A 27576-nucleotide genomic window follows, 5' to 3' on the forward strand; every position below is an offset into this window, starting at 1 on the left:
AATCTGGCCTAGCAGAGGGCCCCCCGACCCCCAACCGACGAGTGGTCAGATCGGCCACCTCAGAAGCACTCTGGCCAGACCACGTGCTCGGGGCCCTAACATCGAGGAAAATGGACGCGCTGTGACGTGTCTGGCCGCCCGGCAACAGGAAGGGTTAGGTCCCCAACCTTTCCCCCACCGAAGGGTCGGGGCCAGGAGACGAAAGCGGGCCAGAGGCCGCACGTGGGTCTAACTACCGCCCGGCTCCAAGCTCCGGCCCACTCCCGGGCTCCCGCCCCAGGCTGGGCCACGCAGGCCTAGCCGTCGTCGCGTCCCCAGCCGAGCCCCCGAGGCCGTCTGCGCCGCTCGCGCCCCGCAGAGGCGGAGGCGCAGCTGCCCCTCCCCGCCCGACGGCCGCGCCCGCGCCGATTGGCCGCCCTCTCGTCCAGGTGGGGCGCCCCGCCCCTCGGCGGCTCCAGGTGCGGCGGTTGGACCCGGGCCGGGGCCGGGGCCGGGGCGCCATGGCCGAGTCCCAGCTCGGCTGCCTGGACGAGGCGCACGTGAACGAGAGGGTGACCGCGGCGCAGGCAGCCTTCTACTACTGCGAGCGGCGGCGGGCCGCCCTCGAGGCGCTGCTGGGCGGCGGCGAGCAGGCCTACCGCGAGCGGGTCAAGGAGGAGCAGCTGCGGGACTTCCTCTCCAGCCAGGAGCGTCAGGCCCTCGGCGCCACCTGGAGCCCCTACGAAGTCGCCGCCGCCGCCGCCGCCGCCGGCCGGGGCAAGAGCAAGGCCGAGGCCGAGACCCCGACGCAGGCCGCGGCCGAGTCCGGCGATTCCCTGGCCTACTGGCCCGACTGCTCCGACACCGAGGTGCCCCCGCTGGAGCTGGGCTGGACCGAAGCAGCCTTCTACCGTGGCGTGAGCCGCGTCACCCTCTTCACTCACCCTCCTAAGGAGGAGAAGGCGCCCCACCTGAAGCAAGTGGTCCGGCAGATGATCCAACAGGCCCAGAAGGTAGGCCACGGCCCCCCGCCCCCCACGCCTGGCCCCTTGGACCAGGCGCCACCTCCGAGGCAAGGCCTGGGCCTGGCCGCCCTTTCCACCCTCTGGAAAATGGGGCCAGAGCCCTCCCTTCCGACGTGGGGCTGGTCAGTCCTCTGGAGAGCGTGGATGTGAACGTGTTTGGCAAATTACAAGGTGTTGGGACAGTTGCTTGTCACCATTACAGTGTCCAGAGGCGCTGGCTTTCCTCTGCTCTGTGCTTCTGCTTCCCTGTCTGGTTTCTCTCTCTAGGGAAGAGTGTGGGCTGTGGAGTCCTTTGGTAAAATGGGCCACTCAAAGGTCTTGATAATAACCTATGTGCTGCTCAGGGATTTACAAAACATATCCCTGGCCATTTTCTGATTTGATCCTCAGGCAACCCCAGGAAGTGTGGTGTGGCCTGCTACCCCAAGCCACGCTGCTCTTAGACGGTCCCCCAGAGTCAAGGCTGGCCTGGCCCCTGGCCCCTGAAATTCACTCCGGCTCTGGGCCCAGTGCTAGAGCTCACGCAGTCTAGGATGAATTAAGGGATGTATTTTGATCACCTACTACGTACCTGACTCTGTGCTGGGTGCTTTGACAAGGCAGATCCCTGGACTTAGCAGGTCAAGAAGAAGCTCCCACTTACGGCGTCTACTCTACCTGGGGATTGAAAGGAGGTGATGTTTCCAGAGTGGCTGGTATTCTAATACTGGTGGGGCCAGTGGTTCGTAGGGCAGGGGGAAGATTTACTCTGTGCCCTTGGGTAGGGGTACCTGGGTAGGGCTTCCAGATAAAATATAAGATGTCCTGTTAAGTTTGAATTCCAGATAAACAACAAGAAAAAATTTAGTATTATTCAGTATGACCCAAATATTGCATTGGGACATACTGATGCTAAAAAGTCATTCACTGTTTCTGTGAAATTCAAAGTTAATGGGGACATTCTGTATTTTTATTTGCTAAGTCTGGTTCCCCTACATTGAGATTTGTTAAGAAACATCAGCAGCCTTCGGTGCCCAGTTCAAAATATACAGCAGGAGTGGCTTGGGTTCACCATTCTGATTCAACTCAGTAACTGTGGTTGGAGCCCTTTTATCCCTAGAGGCTGAACGAGCCTAGAAAGACCGGTGGTGGGCCTCCTCTTCCTGGAAGGCGCAATGCAGGTAGTTGGCTAGATTGGCTGCCAGAAGGAAGGGTTAACTTTTCCCTGTCCATGTTTCCACCCTCCCTCTCTAAAGAATTCCAGCTTGTCTACCTGAGCGTCCTTTGTATATTGCATTCTGCAAAAGAGAAAGACAAGTTTGGACAGAGGAGGAGAAAGGACTGGGTGACAATACTGTGCAGCAGGGTGCAGCTGGGGTCAGGGGTCAGGGCTCGCGCTGTGATACTCACAAGCCTTGATTTACGCATCCTTAATATGTGCCAGCCACTGTGCTAATGATTTACCTGCATTTTTTCTTTTGCTTTTCACAACTACGGAGTAAGATGGGTATTTTCCTTACGTTTGGATTCAGAACAGTTAAGTCACTTGCTGAGCCAGGGTTCAAACACCAAAGTCCTTCTCCTTAACTGCCGTGCTGTCGGTTGACTAAACCAAGGAGCTGGAATGGAACTAGCCTGGTCACAACCTGGACTGCAGGTTGTGACCCCCTGTTACAAGGAGGGGGAGACAGGGACCTGCCCACTAGAACTTCTAGTCCCATATGGGATGTCAGGAATCTCCTATGTAGTGGAGTGTTCTTAACTCTTTAAATATTTAACAACAGAAACTTTAACAACTGTGAACTGATCCAATGCATACATATTAAACCAGTAATTATTTCCTAGGTGCCTACCGTGTGCCGGGCACTAGCCATAGGAGGATATAAGGTGGCCTTTGCCCTCCAAGAGTTAATTCAAATGCTGGGGGATGTGCTGGAAGGAAAGCAGTTTTTGAGGCTGGATATGCCTAATCTGGGAGGGCTTTCCAAGGAACGTAAATTGCAGAGTTGAAAGGAGAGAGAGAAGGAAACTGGAATGGGCAGTTTCTCCTTAAGAGACTCAGGAGAGAGAGATTTTCGATGTACTTTGCTTAAAGTACAGGCGGAAAAGTGCCTTCAGGGACCCAGAAGTGAGTCCGTGGCCTCTCCCACGCTGGCAGAGAGGAACCAGGGGAGGTTGCTGCCACTTGGGCTGCTGTGACCACTGTAACTGCGGGGCGGGGGCAGGGGGGACTGGACTTAAATCAAGACCCTGTGTAGACAAGGAAACGGCTGGTTCTCATTTACAAGGGCAGAGTAAGAGGACCACATAACTGCGATTTGGAAGAATAGTGCATTTGGTCATTGGACAAATATTTCGAGGTTTACTATGTGCTAAGCACTTCAGTAGAAAACAGACATATAAAACACACCTCTGCTCTTAAATGGCCTAATAGTCTAATAAACCATCATTTTAATACAGAATGATAGGTGCTTAACAGAGGGCGTGGCAGGAGGGGCACTGACCCAGCCCCTGAACCGGGTTAGGGAAGGACCTTTGATGCTGAGGGCCTGTCTACAAGCGTGTCTGAATGCAGCAAGAAGGGTGGAATTGCACCAAGCATCCACCCATCTTTGCGCCCCAGCTCCCTTCTGACCAGCGGCACCCATTTTTGAGTCTACTGAGTGGGTTTAGAGAGTATTGCCTGTGCTCCAGGAGCAGAGGAAAACCTACTGGCCACCCACCTTGAAGACTGACCCTTGGCCCCTGCATTCCTGAGCCCCACACTCGAGGATACCAACTACCCAGCTCCTCACTGCTTACCACAGTGCCTCCCCCAGCATTTCCTTTGGGCCTCAAAAACCGTGTCAGGCAGAGGGGAGGCCCCTGAGGTCCAGAAGGGTCTAATGATTTGTCTTCAGACCAAGGACAAGGAGAGGACACAGCTTCCCCAGGTCCCTGGTCAGAACTACCAATGACTCCATGTAGATATAAACACAACCCAGGAGAGGGTGGCTGCTGGGCTGGGAAGCTTTGATTAACTGGGAGCTGCTGCTCTTTATTCCCGTGGCAGGGAGAGGAACAGGCCCACCTGGTTGGTGGGGGACAGAGGGGCATGGGTAGCAGGCCCAGCCCTACCCCATCTCTGCCTGTCAATGGTGTGTCCCTTTCCTTCAGGGTCTGGCTCAGAGGCTAACCCTTCTTTGGCTGTTTATCAAATTTTCAATCCAAAAGTGACTTTTTGTTCTCAGACGTGGCTCCTTGTTTGTGCCACATGTGTGCCTGGCACACAGCTCGACTTAGGAGAGCCCATTTTATCCTCGGGGACTAGCAGCTTTGGAGGAGCTAAGACTCCCTCCTACACCTGTCCGTCATCTTTGTAGGGCCCCAGCGGCATGGGCAACCAATGATGTTTGTTTAATTGATTGGAAACTGCCTCCTATTGGCCACCCGCCCCTCTCCATCCGTCTAGGGAAGCAAGTGTCTGGAGAGTCCCCAGTTGAACTGCACATTACGGAGGGACCCCTTTAATCCCCATTGTTCCAAGCCACCTGGCAGCAGAGAGAAGAATGCTCTAAATTGGGAGGAGGGGGGTGCAGAGGGCTTTGGGGAAAGGCTCCAGGCAGGAGACGTGGTTGGCCAGGTTAGCAGCCTTGGTTAGAGGTCTGGGCAGGTGATGGGGGTGAACGGCTGGGTACACATGCCCAGGGGATGTGGCAAAGTCTCAGAGGCTCCAGTTCACTTCACCAGGAGGCTCAGCTTTCGGGTGGCAGCCTTTGCCACTGTCTCGCCCTGCTAGCCTCAACTGGCTCTTCCCTCATTCAGATACATCCAGCAAACAGCACGCAGCACCTTCTCTGGACCAGGTGCCTGGACCAGGCACCATGCTGGGCACTGGGATATTGACGTGAGGCAGATTCAAAAGGAAAAAAGAGAGAGAGAGAAGAAACAAAAGAAACAGTTTACATATATATATATACTTAAATATGGCTGGTTTGTGAAATCTTGAGTCTGCCGGTACATTCGTCAGCCACCTCGCAGCCTTGTTGGAGAGCTGGTCCTGCTTCTGGCCTAATACCTTTCCCCGTGCTCCTACCGTTCCACGTCAGAGGCTTTATCTAGAGCTCCTGAGCTGCCTTTGAAAAGCCTGATTCGCTGTGCAGGGCAGCCCGTGACCTGTGGGTCCAACACACTGTCTCCCTCGCCTAACTCTTCTTCCCTCCCTGAGTGACCATTCCTCATGGGCGGTTATTTCCAAGGCGCGGGGCGGTTCCAGAGTCCTTGTCCACTTGAGGCTGGCGGATAATGATGCAGCTGCAGTTCCAGGGACTGAGCACTTCACAGTCCTTCCAGGATCTTGCCTCGGCCTGTCCCAGCATCCCTGCCAAGCCCTTGGCTCTGTGGCTATTGGATTCTGAGTCTCTGTCTTTTACGCTCAGTCACTGATCCTGGGAGCTGGGGTTTGTGGGCAATGGAGACCCAGCTTCACGTCAAGGACAGAGAATAGGCTCTGAAGTTGAAAGGTCTTGATTTCTGTCCTGACCTGGCTACTTACAAACTGTGTTCCTTTGGGGTAAACCACTTCCCTCCCTGGGACTCCTGACCTGCAAAATTGGAGGGCATTACCTAGATTTCTGGATGGTTTTGAAAAATCAGGAAGGAAGTGTATGAAAGCAGAGGATACCAAGAAAGTATCGTACAAACATCAGTTGTCCTGGAAAGGTGCTGCCATCACTCTCCCCTCTCAGATCCGGGAGGGAAGTGTGGCTGAGCTTCCTCCCAGGACTCGATGCGGGGCTGCCTGCCAGGAGATCAGAGTTAGGACGGTCAGGGGTTGCTTCTCCTCTTCAGGTTGGAGGCCCTGTGCAGGTGCGCTTCCTGTTTCCTCCTCTGGGTGAGAGGAGCAGCTCCAGCTGCCCTCCCCCCCCGCCCCCCCCCCCCCCCCCCCGGCACTTCTCAACTGCCTTGATCTGATGTGGCTGTTTGTCAGGGCAGCTCTCATCTGCCAGGGTGGCTCTCGTCTGCAGGGCTGTGGTAACTGAGGACTCAGCCAAAGGTCTTCTCTAGGATCTGCCACGGGCCGAGATGAGATAGGAAGGCACGGCGGCTCCCCGGTCCCTGAATCAGGGGTCCCTGAGGGCGTCCCCTGCAGAGTCATTCAGAAGGGCAGTCTGGAAGGACTCCTCAGGACGATAGCTTGCACAAGTAGGCGCTGGGGCATGGCGACACGGGGTTGGGGTGGGTGGAGGTGGGGGACAGGCTGTGTTTCTGTCTTTGGAGAAGAGGGAGGCTGAGGCTTGGTTCCTCTGAAATCTGACAATTTAGGTCCCTGAACCTCTGAGGATGGGTGTTTCCCGGGGAGTTCAAAAGTAGAAGATGGGGCCTCAGTAAAGGGGTGCATTCTTCATGACTTCTTGGTCTCATGGTAGCTTAGCCAGGTTTGCTGGGCAGTGGTCTCAGGAGGCCAGGTCACTGCAGGGGAAGGAGTACACAGTTGGCAGCCGGGAGCCTGGGTGTCTTCATTCTTGCTCTGTCTTTCCTCCTCTACCAGGTGACCTTGGGCAAATCATTTGACCTTGCTAGGCCTCCATCTCTGCATGTGTAAAATGGGGATCATTCTTGTCTTCTTGCTTACTTTCACAAGATTGCTCTGAGAGTCCAGTGCAAGACTATATGAGACAGCATTTTGAAAAAGATGACTAATAGATGCAGATAAAAGGGATTTATATTACGAGGGGCTAACATTGTTGAAAGATAGGTGCTCTGCATGTTATTTCCTTTAATTAACTCAATCCTTAGCACCTTACAAGGGAAATGAGGTTTTCCCAGAGGCTCAGGGAAAGCACAAGGCCGTAGATCTCATAAGAGGCAAGCTGGGACTCCACCCAGGTCTGAATTCAAGGCTTGTGTCCTTCTGCTACACATGCAGTTACTTTTGGGGATTGCCCCTGTGGCCACCGCTTCCATCTGAAATTCCAGAAGCAAAGTATATTTGTTGCCAGCCAGGTTCTGGGAAGCTCACCAACTAGTTCTGGAAACAAACAAGTACAGGACTACTTTGGTGGGAGAGGGAGAGGAGAGGATTCTTTCTGCCTGGTGGCACTGGTGTCACCAGGAAGCTGGATATAGGTAGCTTCCAGGGACGTGTTTGGTTTGGCCATGCCACATGGCTTGTGGGATCTTAGTCCCCCGACCAGTGTCCTCTTGCTGGCCACTTTCTGGCCTTCTGGGACGTGGGCCCTCACTGACAAACTGAGACCTTAATGGGAGACCTGCCGGCAACCCCACGCCCACGCCGCCCCATCTGTCCAGGTGCGCCCCCAGGATGCTGCCTCACTGCTTCACCTTGGCTGGTGGTCAGGTCCGCCTCCTTTTCCTCACAATGTACAGGGCAGAGCCTGTTCTGGGGCAGGCCTCCAATCTTCTGGAGAGAGGAGCAGGGCAGAGGACCAACGAGCAGGGCTGGGTCCTGGCTGACCACCTGCCTCTGCTCCTGACACTGTCCTGACCACACCCCCTCCCAGGCTGAGTCACTCTAGTGATCCCTGCCCCTCCCCCTCCCTCCCACCACACCTCCTACCCCAGGGCCATGCATGACTGGTCGGCCTTAGCTGGGGCCACTGCCTTCCCCGCCCCCCCCCCCCCCCCCCCGTTTTCTTTTCCTTCTCTGAATTTGTGGAGTCTGTAGACTTGCTAATGATTCCAGAATCTTAGCCCAGGAAAAGAGCCTATGGCTTTTCTAATTAGTGGTCTCTCTGGCCTGAGTTTCTAGTAATCTGTTGGCTCATCCCAGCCCAGCTTGTACGGTGGTCACCCTGTTGGGCCTCTCACAGCACTGGTGGGGCATGTGGGAGGCTCCAGATAAATGCTCTTTCTGTTGTGTTCTCTAGCAGTGAGTCAGCAGGAGGCAGGGTCAGGGACAGGGACCAGGGCTTCCTTCCTTTTTGTGGGTCCTTGAGGACCAACTGTGAGTGTTCTTAACTCCCCCTCCCGGAAGGGTTCCCAGACTGCTTGGAGATTCCCCACTTCTGCTCATTTACTCACCATGTTTCACATGTGCCACATTCCAGAAATATACAGGTGAATAAAATGTGGACGCTGAAAAAGAAAATAAACTGCAGAACAGGTTGGAGGGAGCGGGTCAATAGCTATTAACTGTTGAGTACTTAAATACCAGACCGTGCTAGCCCTTTTAAAATATATTATTTCATTTAACTTTCCCAACAATCCAGCAACTTTCCATTTTACAGATGCTAAGGTCACAGGGCTGGTAAATAGTGGAGCTGCATGGGAACTTGAGATTGAGTCTGAATCCCACTGAGCTCCAGGGGCGCAGAGGCCTCCTGGGAATTGACGGCTGCAGCCGGTATGGAAGGGAGGGCGGGCAGAGGGCCGGGGTGTGCAAGGCCGGAGGCCTCGGAGTGCACAGATTCACGCTATTCCCAGCGCCCAGCCCCTCCTGACCACCTTCCCCCGCTCCCTGCACCCTCCACTTGCCTCTCTGGAGAAGCCCTCCCAGGCAGCATCACCTGGCTGTGGCCAGTAAGTTATCCTTGCCGCTTCTCAGAACCTCCTGGGCAAGCTGCCAACTCCAGTTGTCTTGCGCTGATTGATCCATCAAGAAATACCTCGAAGGTACTTCTCGAGCCCTGCCGTACTCTGCCCACACAGTGTGTGGTGCTCAGAGCTCCAGGCCAGCAACCCAAAGCAGCAGCTTATCCTAAGAATCATGTGTGTTTCCTCATTGGGTTTTTTTTTCTTAGCAGCTGATTTATCTTCTTAATTATGTTTAGCTTTAAGCTAATGTTAAAATGAGCTTGCATTAGATAATTTTCACTAATTAACACCAACTTAGTGCAGGGGAAGTCATCCCAGAAGCATGCCGTGGGACAGGGAAAAGCTGGCCTAGGATCTTAAAGAGAATTGCTCTTCTTACTGCCTGGCAGATCACATATGGTTCTTCACGGCTGAATTAGTTGACCTTGCTCACATGGGTACAGTCTGTTCTCTGGAGAGCCGGCCCGAGTGTCCTTTGTATCACCCCTTCATCCACCTAGTTTGGGGACTGGGTGTCAAGAGTGCCTCATAAGGATGAGGGGTGGACAGGGGGTGAGCCCCGGTGGTGCACAGCAGAGTCGGGAACAGAGCTGGCACAGAGGCCACAGGGTCTGGGAGGGGAAGTGGCCTGGCTGGCAGAGCTGGGCTCCAGTGGCTGCCAGTGCAGGAGGGAGCCTGGTGTTTAATGATGTCTTATTAGTGAGCCTGAAACAGTGTAACATGGCCTCAGACAGCTGGGAAGCCTCAGCTGACAAAGCGCAGGTGCCCGGCCGGTGGGCTGGGGGCAGCCCGGCCTCGAGGCAGAGCACAAGACCCCAATGGTCTTGGCTTCTGTCCTCTCGGTGGGCCAGGGCTCTGGTCCAGACTGCTTCCTCAGCCCCCCGAGAGAAGCCCCCTACTGCGGAGGTACTCTTTAGACATTCACTGCGTGTCAGGCCCTGTGCAGGGTGGCATGACAGGTCTCTGCGTGCCCCCCCCCCACCATGTGCTCAGAGAGACACAGGCCTGAGCAGGTGTGCCTTCTGGGAAGGGTACACACTGCCCTGGGGGCTGGGGACCCAGGACGGGAATGAACCTGGGACAGCCTGGGGGAGGGTGAAGCAAGGACCTCAACAGGGAAGGGATGTTCCCATCACCACAGGGAGAAGGTGGTGACAGTGTGAGTTAAGCCACCAGGGTGGGAGTTGCTGGGTGTGTTTGGAGAATGCAGAGGAGTTTATCGTCAAGGGAGGGAGTGGGTTGGAAGCACACGGAGGGTCTTTGGCCAGGCTGAACTCAGGCCGAGGGTTTGGGCAGGGAAACGGCACGCTTAGGGTTGGGCTATTGGTTCCACCTGCCAAGAGCAGGGGACCGACCCCTAGTCTCCCATCATGCTGACGCTGAGCCCCACCCCCACCCTCCCACCGTGTGCCAGGCACTGTGGAGAGGAAGCACAGCGCCAGATGCTCTCCAGGCGTCACTGCGTCTCCGCATCCTCACAAGAACCATGAGTCAGCCTCACTTTACAGGCAGAGTTCCCAGGGGTCAAGTAACACCCGTGGTCTCACCACCCCTGTGGGACCCCCGACTCCAAAGTCCGTGCTTCACCCACTGCAGGATGCTCCTGGACTTTGGGGATTCAGCTAAATGACTCTGGTGTCCCAGAGGTAGGAGGCTGCAAGGCAGGTGGGGCAGGGCCAGGCAGCGTCCGTGGGTGTTCCCCGGGCAGTCATGCAGGCCTCCTCTCCTGGGCTTTCCTCTCCTCTCTCACCCCAGGAAGCACAGACAGGAAGCTTAAAGTAACGCTTTCTTGTCCAGTTGTTCACATCCCACCGGGGGAGAAATTGGATGGGGCCTGTTGCAGCCTTGATGACAAAAGAAAGCCTTTGCCGTGTGCCGGGCTAGTTGTCTCCATCCTCCAGTAGCACCTCTCCATGCTCAGTGGCAGCCGTGCCAACTGGGTCCCGAGCCCACCTGGAGGTGCTCTCCACTCAGGCTGCAGTTTTCTTTCCTTTCTTTCTTTCTTTTTTCTTTTGGCCGCGCCTCATGGCCCCAGCCAGGGGTTGAACCCAGGCCCTCGGCAGTGAAAGCTCAGAGTCCTAACCACTGGACCACCAGAGAATTCCCAGGGCCGCAGTTTTCCTAGTGGTGCGTTCCGTGCTTGGCGTGCGGGCACTGATGCCCAGCATCGCTCGAGGGACAGTGCATTGTACAGACTTACTTACTCTTCCCTTGATTGAGCTGCCCTTCCCCTCAGTTCAAGTTTTGACCTTCCTGGAAATGTAGTGTTGCCTGGGCGTTAATCACCATGTGCTGGACCTGCTGGACATGGTATCAGGCAAAGGAAAACATCTCTACCTTGACGTCTGGGGCTGGTGGGCAGCTCTGTGCTGCTGTCTCCCTGGGAGCTGCCTCCGAAGTGAGGCCCCTTTGTTCTGGGTTCCATCAGAGGAGAGAAGGGGGTGCCGATGTGGACCCACAGCTCACAGCAGGCCAGGCACTGTGTTCCTTGTGCCGCTGCATTATCTCATTTAAAACTCAGAACAACCCTGAAGGGACCACCTCCCCATTTGAAAATGAGGAAATGGAGACTTAGATGAAATTACTCACTCGAGGCCCCACAACCAGTGAGACTTTCTGCTTCCAGAGAGTAGATTCTCTTCCCAACACTGGCCGTCACTCAAAGTGTGATCCTTCCACCACCTGCATTCAGATCACCTGAGGGGGAGGGTGTTGTTAAAACGCGTTTCCAGGGGCCGCTGAGTCAGACTCTCTGGAGATGGGGCCCTAGCATCTGCACGTTCAGCGGGCACACCCCGCCCCACCCCGCCCCGCCCCGGCTGATCCTCTACAGGCTCGAGTTTGACAGCCACTGCCCTGGAGACCTAGATCGCTCGCTGGGGAAATCAGAGAAGGCGATCCACAGCTGGGGATGTGTGAGCCGGGTGCTGGCTGGCCTGCCCAGAACTGGCTCCCCTGGGCTGCCAGACAGATGGACCTTCTGGGAGGCAGCAGCTGACCAGTTTGCCCAGGTGCTGCCCTTCCTACCCCAAGGCACCTTAGGGCTGGAGGTGGGGGCATTTGGCCCCATTCACCTGGTTTGGTGATAGCCCCTCAAAACCGCACAGCTTTTTCATGGGATTTCGTGGGCATGATCTCATCTGAAACCCCCAACGGCCCTGGGAGGCAGGCAGGGCAGGCATGGGAGGTAAAAGTCAGGCCCCAGGCTTACATGGGTAATCAGTGGGCAAGTGGGGACCGGAGCTGCCCATGTGGGTTCCCCTCCCTCCCTTCCTCCCTCCCCGGGAAAAAGTGACCATCTCCAGCTCATACCTGCAAGGAGCGTGCCTGGCCTGGGGCCTCTTGCCTTTTCCCCACAGTGGCGCTGAGCGAGACGTTGTGGGGGGGGGTCTTTGTCAGCAGCAGCCACGCCCACCCCAGTGCCTAAGCTCCACGTCAGCAGAGCTGGGGAAACCAGTGACCGAGAGGGTGGTATCGTCCAGCTCTATGGATGTATCCTGGTTTTGTGTGACCAGAAGTGACCTCAGGTCCTAGCCAGAGTAGATGTCCCCAGAGCCTCCCACGACCACATCATCTGGGGGGTGACAGCTCTGGACTGGGGTCAGAAGCCTGGGCTTTATTTAATCCCACCTCTGCCAAGACCCAGCCGGGTAACTTAACCTTGGGGCTGGGCTCTAGCTGATACATTTCCTCCCAGCTCTGAGGTTCTGCCCATCTGGAATGTCCTTCAGGGTAGGCGCCGAGTGCAGAGATGCAGCCTGTGCCTGCACTGGAGCCTGGCCCAGGGGCTTTGTAGGGCTGACTTGCAGCCCGTGCTCCACTTGCTGGCTTGCATTCCATCACAGGGAGGACGGGTACCCTTTCATAATCTGCACAGAGGCGCTGGCTGTATGTGCTGGTGGCAGCTCTGCTTCCTGGTCTGATGTTCTTGGCGTGGACTTTGACCCCTTCGTAAAGTACTATCCTCAGTAATGGGCTGGCTGCCCCTTCAAGACCTTGGGTGGGTGGAACAGAGGAAGACCAGACCGGGGACTGGCGCTCAGGCCGCAGTCCCAAAAGGCGCCCACTTCCTTTCCCTTCTCTGTGCCCTTGAGGAAGAGCTTCAGCCCTGCCTTCCAGCAGGATGGTCTAACCTGGAATCTTGCGCAGCATTCTTTTTTTTTTCCCTGTCCCTCCACCAAAATGTCTAGTCATTAATGAAATAAAAGAGTTAACAACAAAGCTAGGTCCACAGCCCGCAAATAAAACAGTAGACGTGAAACACCCTCCGTGTAGACATTCATTCCACAAACATGGAGAACTGACTTCGTGTTGAGATGTCCCCTGAGGGTGGAGATTCTGAGAGAAGTCAGCTGGTCCCTGCCATCCGGGAGCCCACAGCCCAGTAAGGGACAGAGCCATTCAGCAGATGTTACAATAAAATGTCAAGGAGCTCTGTTATGTACCCGGAACACAACGTGGGCAGGAAGCAGGGAGTGGTGAACAATATTGGGTGGGGAGAAGTTCAGGAAATTCTTACCTGTGTCTTGAAAGATGCGTAGATGTTTCACAGGAGTACAGGAGGGGTAGGAACAGAAGAACTGGAAACCGCCTGGTGTGTGCAGTTGTTCTCAAAAGGGGGTGGGGAGTTGATGCAGTTTTGCCCCCAGGAGATATTTATCGATGTCTACAAACATTTTTCGTTGTCACCAGTGGGGGTGGCGCTACTGGCATGCTGCTAAGCACCCTGCGATGCACAGGACAGCCCCCCACGGCAAGGAATACTGTCCCTGGACCCCTGGAAGTCCCACAGTGGAGAAACCCTGAGTTAGGGTAACTACAGGTCATCCTGCACGGCTGAAAACAAGGGGCAGACGTGAGATGGTCCGAGATGAAGCTGGAGAGGAGGAAAGGGGCCATCATAAGGCCCTTCAATGCCAAGTTAAGGAGTTTGGCTGTGGGACCCACCACTTCATCAGTCTGTTGTTTTGGCAGGGTCACTGCTACGGAGAAGGAATTGGAGCACAGAGATGGAGGAGAGACTAGTTAGGAAACTATTCCAGAAGTTCAGTGAGAAATGAGGGGGGCCCGAGCAAGGGCAGCAGTGCAGTAGGAACAGAATGGAGCTGACCCAGAGAAGGTGCACAGAGGAGGAACTGCTGGCGTTGGTGGCCGATTGGATTTGGTCGTGGGGAGGAGGAGGAGGCCAGCAGACTCGGGCTTCTGGCCCGGATGACCTAGAGGACGTTGGCTTTGGAAGGGCCTCCAGGGCAGGCTGGTGAGCATAGCTCTGTGCCGAGGAGACTGGCAGTGCGGTGGCCATCCAGACTGGGTCATCCAAACACACCAGGGGTGTCAGTCCCCAGCTGTCTTTTTTTTTTTTTTAATAAATTTATTTACTTATTTAGTTATTTTTGGCTGTGTTGGGTCTTCGTTGCTGCACACAGGCTTTCTCTAGTTGCGGCGAGCGGGGGCTACTCTTCGTAGCAGTGCGTGGGCTTCTCATGTCCTGGCTTCTCTTGTAGCGGAGCACGGGCTCTAGCCGCGCGGGCTTCAGTAGTTGCAGCACGCGGACTCAGTAGTTGTGGCTCGCGGGCTGTAGAGCTCAGGCTCAGTAGTTGTGGTGCACGCGCTTAGTTGCTCCGCTGCATGTGGGATCTTCCCGGGCCAGGGCACGAACCCGTGTCCCTTGCATTGGCAGGTGGATTCTTAACCACTGTGCCACCAGGAAAGCCCCTCCCCGGCTGTCTTGAGTAGAGTTGCTGCGGTGTGCACGGGGAAGGTGGAGTCCTTTTCATTAATTTCGTTAATCTAATGGTAGTTAAGGAGTCCAGGAAGAGAATCTGAAAAGATGGCAGCTTAATTAAAGGTAAGTGACAGATGGAGGGGAATTCAGAGGTTCCCTAACACACCCTGTTGCCCCACCCCACCGCTGAGGCCGAACATCAAAGGAGGAGATGGTAAGCTAACCAAACACCTGATGAGAAGTGTTACAACATCAGAACTGCTTTGCCAGAGCCTGCGACAGCTTCTAAAAACTCCTGCCACCTCAAATTAACCTCTCTCCCCAGGTGCCGCACGTCAGTGGGTAACCAGATAAAGGAGCCTGCCGGGAGGCCAGGGGATGACTTTTCCCTCCTGACGAAATCCAGCTCCCCGGGTTCTGTGCCTTTGATGTCTCTCTTATAAAACCTGATTTTCCATTTCTACTGGCAGCCTTGAAGTTAGATTTGGCCCGTAGGATCACGGGGCACATTAAACACCAGAGCGGAGGGAGTGGGGAGCTGGTTTTCCTGGGCCTGATGCCGGGGATCCTAATGTCAAGCAGGGCCTCAGAGACCAAAGCGGAGGGTAATTATCACCACTCCTCCACAACGAGATTGCAGGAGTCAGCGAGCAATTGATTTTTTCCTACTACAGATATTTCACTGCTTAATTGGTAGTGACACAGATGGCTGGCTCTGACCAGGACACCGCAGACCAAGCCTCCCGAAAGCAGGGCCCCTGAGGACATCTCTCGCTCTAGTCTGTGATGCTCTCACAGCACATCCTCTGTCGGGTGGGGGTGAGGGCGAGCAGGCTCCCTGCGCTTTCAATTACAAAACAAAAGCAAGAGTGAATCCAGAAGCGCTTTCCTGAGCTAGTGAAGCCCTCCCCAGCAACATACTGAGAGTCAGCTTTGAGCTGGACACTGTGGAGAGTCTGGAAATGAGCAAACAGTAGACTCTGGCCTCAGGCAGCAGTTGGGAGCTATCAGGAGGCCTCTGAGATGGTGCGAGCTGTGTTCTGCTGGAATGAAGCCTAAAGTGGATTGTTAAAACCCTCCGTGATCCAGCCCCAACCCCGTTGTCCTTAACGCTACACCTACCCTGAACTGTTCCAGGCCAATTGTTTTTTGTTTGTTTGTCTGTTTGTCTTGGACCTCAAGTGCAGAGCTGATTGTGAGCCTCAGTTCATGGTCCACTGCCATCGTCAATCCAGGGAAGGCCCCTCTTATTTTACTCTCTCCTTCCCTCCCGTCCCTTTCTCCTTCCATAGGCAGCCATCCTCCTATATTCAGTGTATGTCCTTGGACATGTCCGTATCCTTGAAAAACATGCAGGGTTATTTTATGTAGTGTGTTTTTATTTACATAAATGGTATTAGGCTATAGATCTCTATCTCTAACATTCATCTTAAAAAGAACTACCCAGGTTCTGCACATGGAACTCGTTCATTGCTTCTGTCTGCTGCAGAGCACTCTGTCCGGAGCATCCCTCACATTCTCCACATCCATTCTTCTAGAGATGGACATCCAGGTTGCTGCCAACTCCTTGCTATTCCGAAGAAAGCTACAGTGAATGTCTTTGTTCCTGCCCCCTTATAGACCTGTGCAAAGATCCAAGAGGTTCCCTGGGTGTGTAGCCGAGAGTAGCGTTGCTGGCTTCCAGGCATGCACAACCTTAAATCCACGAAGCTCTGCCCCTTGCCCTAAGAAATAGCTGTACCAGTATTCCCTCCCACCCTCAGTGACTGAGGGTTCCCCTTTCCTCACACGCCAACATTTAGGACTACCCAACTTTCTAGTTTTTAGTTCATGTTATAGTTGTAAAGTGGTATCTCTCTTATCTCTTTGCTTTTTTTAAATTTATTTAAAATTTTTTATATAATTTTTAAAGGTTACACTTCATGTGCCGTTATTATTACTGTCTCTTTGCTTTAATTTGAATCTTTCTGCTTACTAATGAGGTCTGCTTCTCTTTACATACTTATTAGCCATTCAGGTATCTCCTCTAGGAATTGCCTATTCATATCCTTTGCCCATTATTCTAATTAGTTTTCTGTCTTTTTCTTGCTGATGTGCAGGCATCTCTTGTGTATTATTAGTTCCTTTTGGTTGTAGACATTGCAGATATCTTCCCCCTGTCGGTTATCTTTGTCTGTTGACATCTTTCTTTGAACAGAAAATCCCTAATTTGCCAAATGCCTCTTTTAAAATTTTGTCTCATGATTCATGCTTTTGGAATCTTAAGAAATCCCATCTTACCTATGCCATGAAGATATTTTCCTATATTTCATGAATTCCTTTATTAGTTGTATCTTCTGCATTTAGGTATACAGCCTACCTGAAATTCACCTATATATGGTGTGAGGTAGGGATCCATTTTATTTTTCTGCATTTAGTATGCCAGTTGTCCCAATAGCATCTACTAAACAGCATCCTTTCTCCATTGAGTTGTGATTCTGCCTTAAAGTTAAGACTTTAAGTTAAAGTTTTATGTATGTGTGTAGGTACCTATATATTTCTGGTCTCTCTATTCTGTCCCATGGTCTATTTGTCAGTTCCTTCCTATCTCAGTATCACAATTCTTATTAATTTGGCTCTGCAGTATGTCTTACTGTCTAGTAGGACAAGTGTCCCCTTTTAGCTTTTCTTTTTCAAAATTGACTTAGCTATTTGAATCTTCATTCTTCCTCACATCTTAGAAATATTTGAACTCCTCAAAAAATTTTACTGACCGTTCATTGGAATTGCATGGGATTTTATTAATATGAAGAGAACTGGATTTTTAAAACATTAAATCATGTTATCCATGAACACAATTTATCTTTTCATTTATTCAAATATTTGTAACTGTCCTTTAATAGAGTTTTCTAAATTTCTCCATAAAGGTATTAATTCCTAAATACTATGTGCTTAAGTTGCAATTTTGAATGGACCTTCTTTTCTTTTTTTTTTAATTGGTTATTGCTGTAGTAGAAAAATGCTATTGGTTTTTGTAAGTTTTTCTTGTATCTGGCAATCTTGCCAAATTCTCCTATTACTTCTAATAGTTGTTCTCTGCATTCTGCTGGTTTTTTTTTTTCTTTAAATATCATCCTTAAATACTGGTAGTTTTGTCTCTTCTAATCCTTCTGTCTCATTTCTTTTTCTTGTCATGTTGCATTGGTCAGGACCGCCAATACTTTGTTGAACAGCAGTGGTGATAAGTGAATATTCTTGACTTGCTTAAGACTTAAAGGGAATGCAACTTTAAGTATGTATGTTTCATGAGGGTTTTTAGTAGATAGGCTTTATGACATTAAGGAAGGTCCCATCTATTCCTAGTTTTTTGAGAGTTTTAATCACAAATAGTGTTATCAAATACTTTATAAAAACTTATTAAGATAATATATGATTTTCCCTCTTTGGCACTATAAATGTTATAAATTGATATGTTTCTGATGTTGAATAATCCTTTCATTTTTAGGATAACCTTATTTGATTATGCCGTATTGTATTTAATTTACTTTTTAAAAAACTGAACTATAGTTGATATGTTTAATTCACTTTTAATGACTTATCCATGTCAATTTCATTTTCAAAGTCATCAATGTGTAAATATTCCTAGTCTTTTTACCATTTCTTAAATAGTAAGAATTTCTTAAAAAGTAAATGTATCTGTAGTTATTTCTCTTTCTTCATTCAGTATTTTATTTGCATCTCCTCTGTTTCTGTCAGTCATGCCTGTCCTCAGTGCCTTTGCTTGTGCTGTTTTCTTTGCCTGAAATGTTCACCTCCTAGGCCCCTGGTAGCCCACGTGGCACCTGTGCGCAGATTAGGAAAAGGCATCTCTTCCTCAGGCAGGCACAGCTCCCACTCACCCCCATCAGCCCAGTGCCTGTGTGCAGTGCACACCCTGCATACCCATGCATGGCAGCCTTGCCCACTTCCCTGCTTGGTTTTATTCCCTGCTCGTTTCTTATGGCACCCAAGGCTGCCCATTCTTCAGGTTTCAGCTTCCTCGGTGAAACCTTTCCTGTTCTCCCCTGGCTGAAAGTAATCTTTCAACCCTCCCCCTCCCTAAGTCCCTCCTTCTCTTCCTACCACCCCTCCTTAGAACTCACATCACACATCATTTGTGCATCTCTTAAGGCATTTGTCTCATTTTACCTTATGTCTTATTATTTTGTGCGAATGTCTTATGATTCCAACTGGATTAACCCCTTGAAGTTAGGGACTATAGTTTGTTTGTCCTTAGATCCTCCCTCTGCCTGTGGGGCTTTGTAAATGTTACTTGTATGAATGATTGGGTATTAAATGTAGGAGGTAAGAAGGGCCTTATGTGATATTGTGTAAATGGTGTTGGGGGGTGGTCTTTAGAGGCAGAGATAATGGCAGAGCACACGTGAAGGTGATGGTGATTGTGATGATGGTGATGGAGGATACACTTACTGAGCTTAACATGTGCCTGCACTGTGCTAAACGCATTCACAGTTTGCTTCTCTAAGCCTTCTCAACAACCCTTTGAGACAGGTGCTACTATGAGCTCGATTTTGCTGCCAAGGAAGCTGGGGCACTGATGAGTCAGCAGTGGAGTTAGTGAACCAGGCCTGGTCTGCCTGGCTTCAGCGTTCGGGCTTTCAGTTACAACGACAAGCAGACTCCTTCGACCATACAATGGTTACCATTTATTGAAGACTTACCTACATATCAGGCATTGTTGATGCTTACAGATGTTATTTCTAATCCTGATGCCAAATGTATCAAGTACAGAGTATTCCCACTTTGCAGATGAGGAAACAGAGGCTCATCAAAGTTAAGGGATTTGCCTAAGGTTACATAAATAGAAAGTGGTTATAATCGGATCTCTCTGACCCCAAAGCACATACTTTCCTCTGCATCATGGGCACAGTGCTTGGGGCCAACAAGAACACCCTGCCTCTGGAGCAGAAGGTTTGTGTAGGAAAGTGGAGGAGGCTGAGGTCAGAAAGGCAAATCCGCCTCAGGCTGCGGAAGGCCTCGCCTTCCAGGATGGATAATCAAGGCTGGCTTTTGGAAATCAAGGGTCCTGGCAGGGACCTTGATTTGAGGATGAAGTGGGATGGTCTGGACACCTGGAGGCCAAGGGAGCCCGAGCTAACTGGAGCTCTGCCCGAATCTGTGCTCAGGGAAGCACAGGGCTTTGCACAGCTGCAGGGAGATCAAAGCACCCAGGTCTGCAAAGAAAGTGGTATCTGAGCAGATCTGCAGCTTGTGGAAATGGTCCATTTCATGCCTCTCAGTGACTGCAGCTCCTTGAACCTGCTTATTTCCCGAAGGCACCAGAACCAACTTTCCTCAGCCTCCTAGATCTCCACTGACGTGGCTTCTGAAGAGCTGCTGGAAAATCCCCAGGGTGGGTGGTGGGAATTTGCCAAGGATGAAGTACAAGCAGCATGGCCTACACCCTCTGCACCATCTTCATTTCCCAGAGCAGGGAGCCCATCTCCTGCTCACATGTGCTCAGAGGTGGGTGGGGATGTGCAAAACCCAGGAGTGGTGCAGATGGCATTTTTGACTCTTGGCCAGCACTTACCCCAGCCCAGCTGGTCCTCTGTGGGCCGCAGTGTGACTCTGTATGTGTGTAGTCACCACGTGCCTCACTAGTGCCCTTCCCTGTCCAGGTCATTGCTGTGGTCATGGACCTCTTCACTGATGGTGAGATCTTCCAAGACATTGTGGATGCTGCCTCCAAGCGCCGCGTGCCAGTGTACATCATCCTGGACGAGGCGGGCGTGAAGTATTTCCTGGAGATGTGTCAGGGCCTGGAGCTCGCTGACTTCCGTATTCGGGTAAGTTGTATCACTGACACTGGGGGTGGGAGGGGGGAAGGAAGTGGGATGGAGACTGCCTCTGCCCCTCCCTCTGCCTGCTCCCCAGTTCAGGGGCCCCGGTGAACAGCCCTCTCAACCCCTTTCCTTCTGTCTAAAGCCTTGCCTCATGAACTGCTAACCCTCACTGCACGACTGGCTTACATTTTATCCCAAGGCTGCTGAGGCCAAGGAGGCAGCTCCAGCCTAGTCCCGGGCGCTCAGCCCTCAGAGTCACTGTCAGGGTTGAAGGCAGGGCTGTGTTTCTCTTCTGAAGAGCTTTGAGAGCAGACTGGGGCCCCCCTGGGCCCGTCTGAGCCCAAGGCCAGATTTGCTGACTTCCTCAGGCCGTAGGAAGCAGAGTCAGGGTCCCGTGGACAAGAGGATTCATCCTCCACCCATGCAGAGACTCAGCTTAGAGCCTCTAGGGCCTCAACCTGAGTGACAGTGCCCTTCTCCTCTTCTCAACAGAACATCCGTGTCCGCTCTGTGACAGGTGTTGGCTTTTACATGCCCATGGGGAAGATCAAGGGGACCCTGTCATCCAAGTTCCTAATGGTAGATGGTGATAAAGTAGCCACTGGATCCTACAGGTGAGTTGGGCCAGGTCAGAGAAGGGCCCGGGAGGCCTTTGTTCATGGTCACAAGTGTTCATGTTCAGAAAGATGCTGGACTAGAGCCTCCATAGTCATAAGTTTAAGAGCTCTTGTCTATTCTGATAGCAAAGAATAGCCTCCTGGCCAGTCCCTTCCCTCAAACTTTCTGGCTAATGGATTATTCAAGAAAGAGGGTCAACTTTTGTTGAGCATTAAGCACTGCCTGCCTTGCATGGTCCACAACAGCTGGTTGCCTTTTGAGGCTGGAAGAGACCCGGGCACATGACACAATTAATAAATGGCGTCAGTCCTCTTGTGTGGTTGAAGTATGGGGTTTTGCAGATGCTAGGTGCTCTAAAAATTCAGAGGAGAACTATTAGGGAATGGAATAGTATTAACAGTAGTGGCAGCTATAGGTACTCCTTATTAAATGTACGTTTGTGCCAGGTACTGAGCGAAACCTTTTATATTTGTTATTGGACTTTGAGCCTCACAGCAACTCTGTGACGGTATGCCTTACAAGCCCCATTTGACAAGGCACGCAGGGCAGAAAGCAGGTTTGAATCCAGACCTGACTTCTCTTGCCCTTGCCCTACACCCACTGCCTGCTTTCTGCATTTGAGGCCAAGACCTGGACCAAGGGAGGATTTGGGTCTGTGGAGGGAGGGCACCCCAGCACGAAGGCAGCAAGGCATCCAGCCTCAGTGGTGGAGCAGGTCGGGCTGGGCAGCGGGGTTTGAGATGGGCTCACCGAGGGGCGGCTGGCAGGGCAAGGCTGCAGGCCCGGGCACATGTATGTTGCTTTTCTGTCCCCATGTTCCCAGATTCACCTGGAGTTCCTCCCATGTGGACAGGAACCTTCTCCTCCTCCTGACAGGGCAGAACGTGGAGCCCTTCGACGTGGAGTTCCGGGAGCTGTACGCCATCTCCGAGGAGGTGGACTTGTACCAGCAGCTGGGCCTGGCAGGAGGCGCTGGCAGGCTGGGCCTCAACTACTCCTCCACTGTGGCTCGCAAGCTTATCAACCCCAAGTACACCCTGGTGACGGGCAGCCACCACCCACCCGGGGAGATGATGCGCTGGGCTGCCCGGCAGCAGCAGGAGGCCAGCCGCAATGCAGAGGGGCAGGAGGAGGGCAGCAAGGGCGGCGAGTCAGCACGGCGCCTGGAGAGTTTCCTGCACGACCTGGTCACGCTGGAGCAGGTGCTGCCCCCCGTGGAGCCCATTCTCTCGGGAGAGCTGAGTCGGGATGGCAGGGTGTTCTCCCACCTGCGTGTGGACCTGAAGCCCAGACCCCAGGATGCCCTTGCCCAAAATGGCAGGGGAGAAGCTGCCAATGGGGAGGCCACCGCGGCCAAGGAGGGCAGGCGCTTCAGCAGCAGGTTCTTCAGCCGGCGGTCCAAGAGGCCCGCAGCGCCCAATAGCACGGCCAGCGCCCCCTCCCCCGAGGCCTTGGCCGAAGCGGAGTTTATGGCGGGGAAGAGGCCCAACCAGGGCTCCAGTGGCGACGTCTCAGGTGAGTCCCTCCCACTGGGCCCAGGGCTCCTCAGGCCTCTGGCCCTGGTCCAGGAGCACTGCTGATTCTGCAAGAAGGCCGCCTCCCGGCAGGGAGAGCACATCAGCTCTGGGCCCTGTGGTCCTCAATTCCCATCCTGCTCTGGCCTTTGCCTGCGTGTGGCCTGGGGCCAGCTACTGCAGGCCGGAGTTTCAGTTTCCTCTTCTCTAAAAGGGGAAAGTGATGCCTGCCTCGCCCAGCTGTTCTGAGGATATGAAGTGCTCAGAACAGTGCTGGGCACGGAGTAGTCTGAGACTAGGGCTCTGACTCTAGGGCTTGTTCCAGCAAACCTTGTTCCTTGCTGGATCCGTTGCCGTCAGGATCTGACCTGGTCAAACACACCGCACCAATGCCCTGACCCACTTTTCCTTGTTTCTGTTGTAAGTAGTTTGACGTGGCTCCTCCCTGTGTTTATTTGATCAGTGGTATTTGCCAGGCTGTTTACTTCTGGGAGAGATTGTTCCTGGTGGCATCTTTCTGGCTGTCTCTCTGCCTTTATCTCTTTCTCTGGAACAGTCTCCAGAGTGGCCTCTTCTGGCTGGTGGTGACAGCCAGGGCCACTGCTGGCACCTTTTCTCATGTCGGCATTGCTGAGTCAAAGGGGTTTCCATGTTGGGGTTTCTCCCTCCATGGCTGTGGGGCTTTGCAGCGGTGAGGCTGGGCTCCCTGGCTGGCCAGGTAGGTAATGGCAGGGACTTACCTTGGGCAGCCTGAGTGCTTCCAGAATTCCTGTGTCCCTCAAGGCCCCAGCTTTGACCTGACATTGGCTGGAGTGCAAGTCTTCCCAAACACTGATGCCCCAGCCCTGCTAGAGAGCCTGACGCACTCAGTCTGTGCCTCTTAAAGTTAGGACAGGCCTGGAGTCTCCGAGAATTTGGGCACAGCAGCAGTGCCAGGGCTATAGCTGCACTTGGCCAGGAAGCATTTACTGAGCGCCTCCGTGTGCCGGGTCCTTCACTAGGCGCTCTCTCTCTCACTTGGCCCTCACAGGAACCACGGAGGTGGCAGATGGAAGCTCAGGGAGGTGAATTAAGTGGTCCCAGGGCACAGTAAGTGATAGTGGGGCCGGGACACAAACCGAGGCCAGGGCCCGTGTCCTGTCAGGGAGGGGTAGCTGGGCCCGGCCCATTCCCCCTGGGCGCCCTGGCTCCCCCAGCTCCGGATGCTTCTGCTGCCCTGCACCTCTTGTTTGGAAGAAGGGTTGCCATGGTGAACACCTGGCAGGGAAGAGAGGGGGAGGGGCGAGCCCAACCACAAAAGGGGCTCTTTCCCACGTCCTGACTGGAGGTGAAGTAGAAGCTTTCTCTTCCTTCAGCCCCTCACCCTGAGGTGCTGTTTCCATAGAAACAAAAGGCCATTGTCTTATCCCTTCCTGCCTCCTTTAGTGAGTCTCAGCATCAGATTCCCCTGCTTGGATGACTTGAACAGGTCACTGACACTTCCGCTGCTCCCTGAGTGTTTGCATGGGGTGCCAGGAGCCAGCCAAACAGCCAGGGACAGTGCCCTGTGCCAGCTCGTCTCCTGAGTGCCTGGCACCCAGAGAGAGAGAGTCAGAGACAGAGAGAGAAGGGCAAGTGCAAGAGTGCAGCGGCACGCCACGCACGAGGGATGGCCCTCAAGGTCACCCTATTCCTGCTCCATCATAAGGAAACACACAGCGTGGCCTCGTCCAGCACAGCCTCTGTGTACCTGGATGGGCATCCAGCCCTGAGGGCCTGGAATTCAAGTCCCTTAAGAGACCTTTCCTCTCCCTTCTGCTTTCTTCCCTCGAAGGCAGGGCAAGAAGCAGAGACTCCCCTCCCCAAAGCCCCTTTTTGTGGCCTCCAGCCTCCCAAACATTTGACTGGTTTAGTGCCTCCTCTCAGGCAGCAGAAGCTTATCAGCAGGACTCTGTGTGCCAGAGGGTCATGTTTCTGGCAGCATGGGGGTCCCCAAGGTTGGAACTAGCAATCCTAGTACACTGGGAACTGTCATCTGGGAGGAAGTCACTTTAGCTATTCCCATAGGGCCCCATCCAGGGAAAGGATCCCTGTCCTACAGTGAATCCTACGGGGACCGTTCAGAGCATCATCAGAACAGCCATCGGATGGATCTCAGCTCCCAGTACCTTGCTCCCCACACCTTGGACACATCCTTTCACCTCCCCGGGGCTGTTTCCTGGTTGAGAAGAGGAGGGGTTGATCCAGGGAGGGTTCAAGAGGCCCCTTTGAGCTCTGATTCTGACTGTCCTTTCTGTCCCTGCTGCCCTCTTGTCAAGGGAGAACCCAGGCCGATGACAGGGTGAGTAAAAGAAAAATAGAAAAGCTAAGAGCTGACAGCCTGTACAATTACTTGATAAGAAGTATATAGTTGTCAAATAGCATGCAAATTTTTGCAAACCCAAGTGTGGCCCTTGGGAGAACCTTCAGAAATCCCTTCCTTTGGGTCTGGCAGTCCAGCCGTGGGCGGCCAGGTGGTTTGAAGGCTCACAGCCCCCCCTACTGGTGGAAGCCAAGCACCCTCTCCTTCTGGTTTTTCTCTCAGCGAAGTCCTTGCTTCCTGCAATTGGCGCCTTTCCTGAGCCGGCCACCTGTGCCCATCCAGGAGCTCGGGACTCTGGGGCAGAGATCCAACCTCAGGGACCAGCAGTCACTGGAGAGCCTTGTCAAAAGAGTGAGGAGTCTGTCCCGCTCGGCTGGGCTCAGGAATCTGCATTTTAAACGAGCACCCCGAGCGTTTTTCCACACAGGGGTCCTCAGAGCAGCAGATTAGGTGACAGGTCTCTGCCACTGGGGGCTGCCAGTTTGGGGGAGGGGGTTCCAGGTGATGTCCTGAAACCCCTCCTGGTCCCCCTGGGGAAATCCCTGGGACAAGGCCCACACTCTCGTGCGTGGTAAGAGGAGGAAGAAAGGCACAGACTTTGGCTGAGCGCCTGGCATGTGCTGGGTAGACACGGGGCTCAATGCTCTCACCCAGAACCCACAGCCACCCTGCCTGATGACGTTGTTTCAAGACGGGACCCCAGAGGTGCAGAGAGGCGAGGCCCTGTGCCCACGGTCATGAGTGAGAAAAGGGCGGTGGGCTCTCCTGCCTCCCAGGGCCTGCCAGAGTGTTATGGCCATCTCTGGAAGGTTAGGGTTGACACCAGCTACCTACGTCTTTAAAGGCTGTTTGGAAGGGCCAGAGGCCTGAGTACATGACTGACTCCCCGCCCCCCACCCCCCACCCCGGTACAGAGGAAGAGGAGAGTGCCTCTGGGTCACCACCTTCCGAGGGCCCCTGAGCCCACGCTTCTGTTCCCAGAGTTCTCTGAGGTGACTGCAGCCACAGTTGCCTTGCCAGAACTCTCCCAGGTTCCCCTGAGTGGTGCGTGGATGGGCCACCCTGGCTGGCAGTGTGGTCTGGCTCCTAGCGCTGTGCTCGCTGGCTCCTGGATTTGGGAACTTCAGACTTGCCTGTGTCATCCCTGGGGTGGAGGTCTCAGATCTCTCTCCTGGAAGGCTGGGCCCCTGCCTGGGATGGAAGGCTGGGGAGGTGCTGCTGGGGTTCAGAGCTCCATAAGGGACCTGTGGGCCTTCAGTTCCAGGGTAAGCCTACTCAGCAGCTGTCTTGCCAAGATGGAGTTCCAAAACTCAGTGTCGCTCCTGAGGTCAGACCCCAGCTGGTGTTCTCAGGCCGTGCTCTGATTCCATGAACCTGAGCACTGTTACCAGCCAAGGTCTCGGTCACATGGCACAGAAGAGGGGAGCTGAATGGGCATCCTTCGAGGAGCTGATCCCACTGGGCTCCAGAGAAGAGGCAGGCGTCCTTAGTCTCGTTGGCAGATGTCAAAATCCCCTGCCCTGCTGGTCTCTCGGGCCTGGCTGGGGCTTCCATCACCATCTAGGTGAGTGAGGGCACGTACGTCACCCGGTCACCACCCACTGATGCCACTGCAGTTGCTCTTGTTATTAGATTGGTGTGAACCCTTACGTAGCTTGCTGCTGCCTGATCGTTCATTGTTTTCGACACATGTCTATCTGTGCGGTGTCTGCTCTGTGCCAGGCACTGTCCTAACTTCCTGGTGTAGCAGTGGACAAAGTGAGCTTGCCCCTGCTCTTATGTACTGGGAGGGGGACAGGAACGGCAAGGACCTTCTCCTGAAGAGTGATCAGGGAAGGCCTCTCTGACAAAGGGGCATTTGAGCAGAGACTTGAATGATGGGAAGCAGAGAACCATGTGGACATCCAGGGGAAGAATCTTCCAGAAAAGAGGAGTGTGAGGTCCTGAAGCCTATAGGGAGGTAGAGCTCACTGTCCTTGTGAGCCGTCTACACCACTGTCCCCTCTCCTGCCTGCCGAGCCAGACCGGCCAGGTCCTGACCATCGGACCGGGTCCCGATGCTCCAGGCCTTCCTTGAGGCCGCCTCTCCTCCACTTCCCGCCCCCATGTCCAGTCTCACTTCTTCCTTTGAAATTTGACTTTCTCTCATGAGCCTCCTTTGGGCCGCCCGTGCCACATACACTTTGTAGGGAAGAGCTGAGATGGGGCTCGGCAGAGCAGGCAGTGGCGCAGGCGCTGCCCTTCTCTGGGGGCTACTGCCCCCCTGTCCCCCACTGTCAGGTTGGGCCGAGGATGCCCCCTCGCGGCAGGGCCACGCTGAGGGTCACTGATAGTGACTGCAGTCGCGCTTGTGAGCTGTGACGCAGCATAGGGTATTAGTAACTGGTGAATCGCCCCGCTGAGGTCAGAAGATGGCAGATCCCTGATGCCCCAACCAGTGGTGGTCTTGCTGAGGCTGTCAGGACAGGGAGAATCTTTCCTTTTGCTCTTCTGAGGACCTACTGACCTGGTTTCAGCAGCTTGGGAGGCAGACAGTGACCCAACCACCCAAATTTGCGGTGTGGGTGGTGCATAGTAGAGGGGCTGGAGGCCAGCCCAGGGAGCACTTTACCTACATCCTCCCTCGCCTGTGTCCCTTGTCTCTGCAGGTAAAACAAGTTCCAGTCCTGCCAAGGCCAGCAATTGTGTGATTTTGTGAGCTGCGGGCCAGCTGTTGGCAGGACCTGTGGATGCCCCCATCCTGTCCTGTGGAGACACAGGTCAAACCCTGCACCGATTTGCACATCGGATGCCTAGTGGCCTCCTGCCCCAGCAGCCTCCATCCTGGCCTCAGGGACCCTGTATCCCAGATGTGAGGGTCTGCAGCATCTCAAGACAATCACACGCCTCCACAAGACTGTCGTGGCCGGGCAGGGGGGTCACCCTTTGTTTACATGAAGTGGAAGCTTGACTAGTGTCTGCTCTCCTTTATGCCCAGCCCCCTCCCTCCACTGGGCCAGCTTTGCCCTGCAGGCCCCCAGATGGGGTGAGTCCA

General features: G+C 53.7%; 1 protein-coding gene across 1 annotated transcript; it reads left to right on the forward strand.

Moving 5' to 3' along the window:
- Positions 1-446: 446 nt before the first annotated feature.
- Positions 447-27492, forward strand: FAM83F (family with sequence similarity 83 member F). The gene is made up of 5 exons (XM_004279639.3): positions 447-992; positions 19905-20072; positions 20562-20683; positions 21511-22202; positions 27191-27492. Exons 1-5 carry the CDS (start codon positions 501-503, stop codon positions 27238-27240), a joined length of 1524 nt encoding a protein of 507 aa, XP_004279687.1. The 5' UTR covers positions 447-500; the 3' UTR covers positions 27241-27492.
- Positions 27493-27576: the final 84 nt, after the last annotated feature.

This window comes from Orcinus orca, chromosome 11 (assembly GCF_937001465.1).
Source record: "Orcinus orca chromosome 11, mOrcOrc1.1, whole genome shotgun sequence".
Taxonomy (NCBI): domain Eukaryota; kingdom Metazoa; phylum Chordata; class Mammalia; order Artiodactyla; family Delphinidae; genus Orcinus; species Orcinus orca.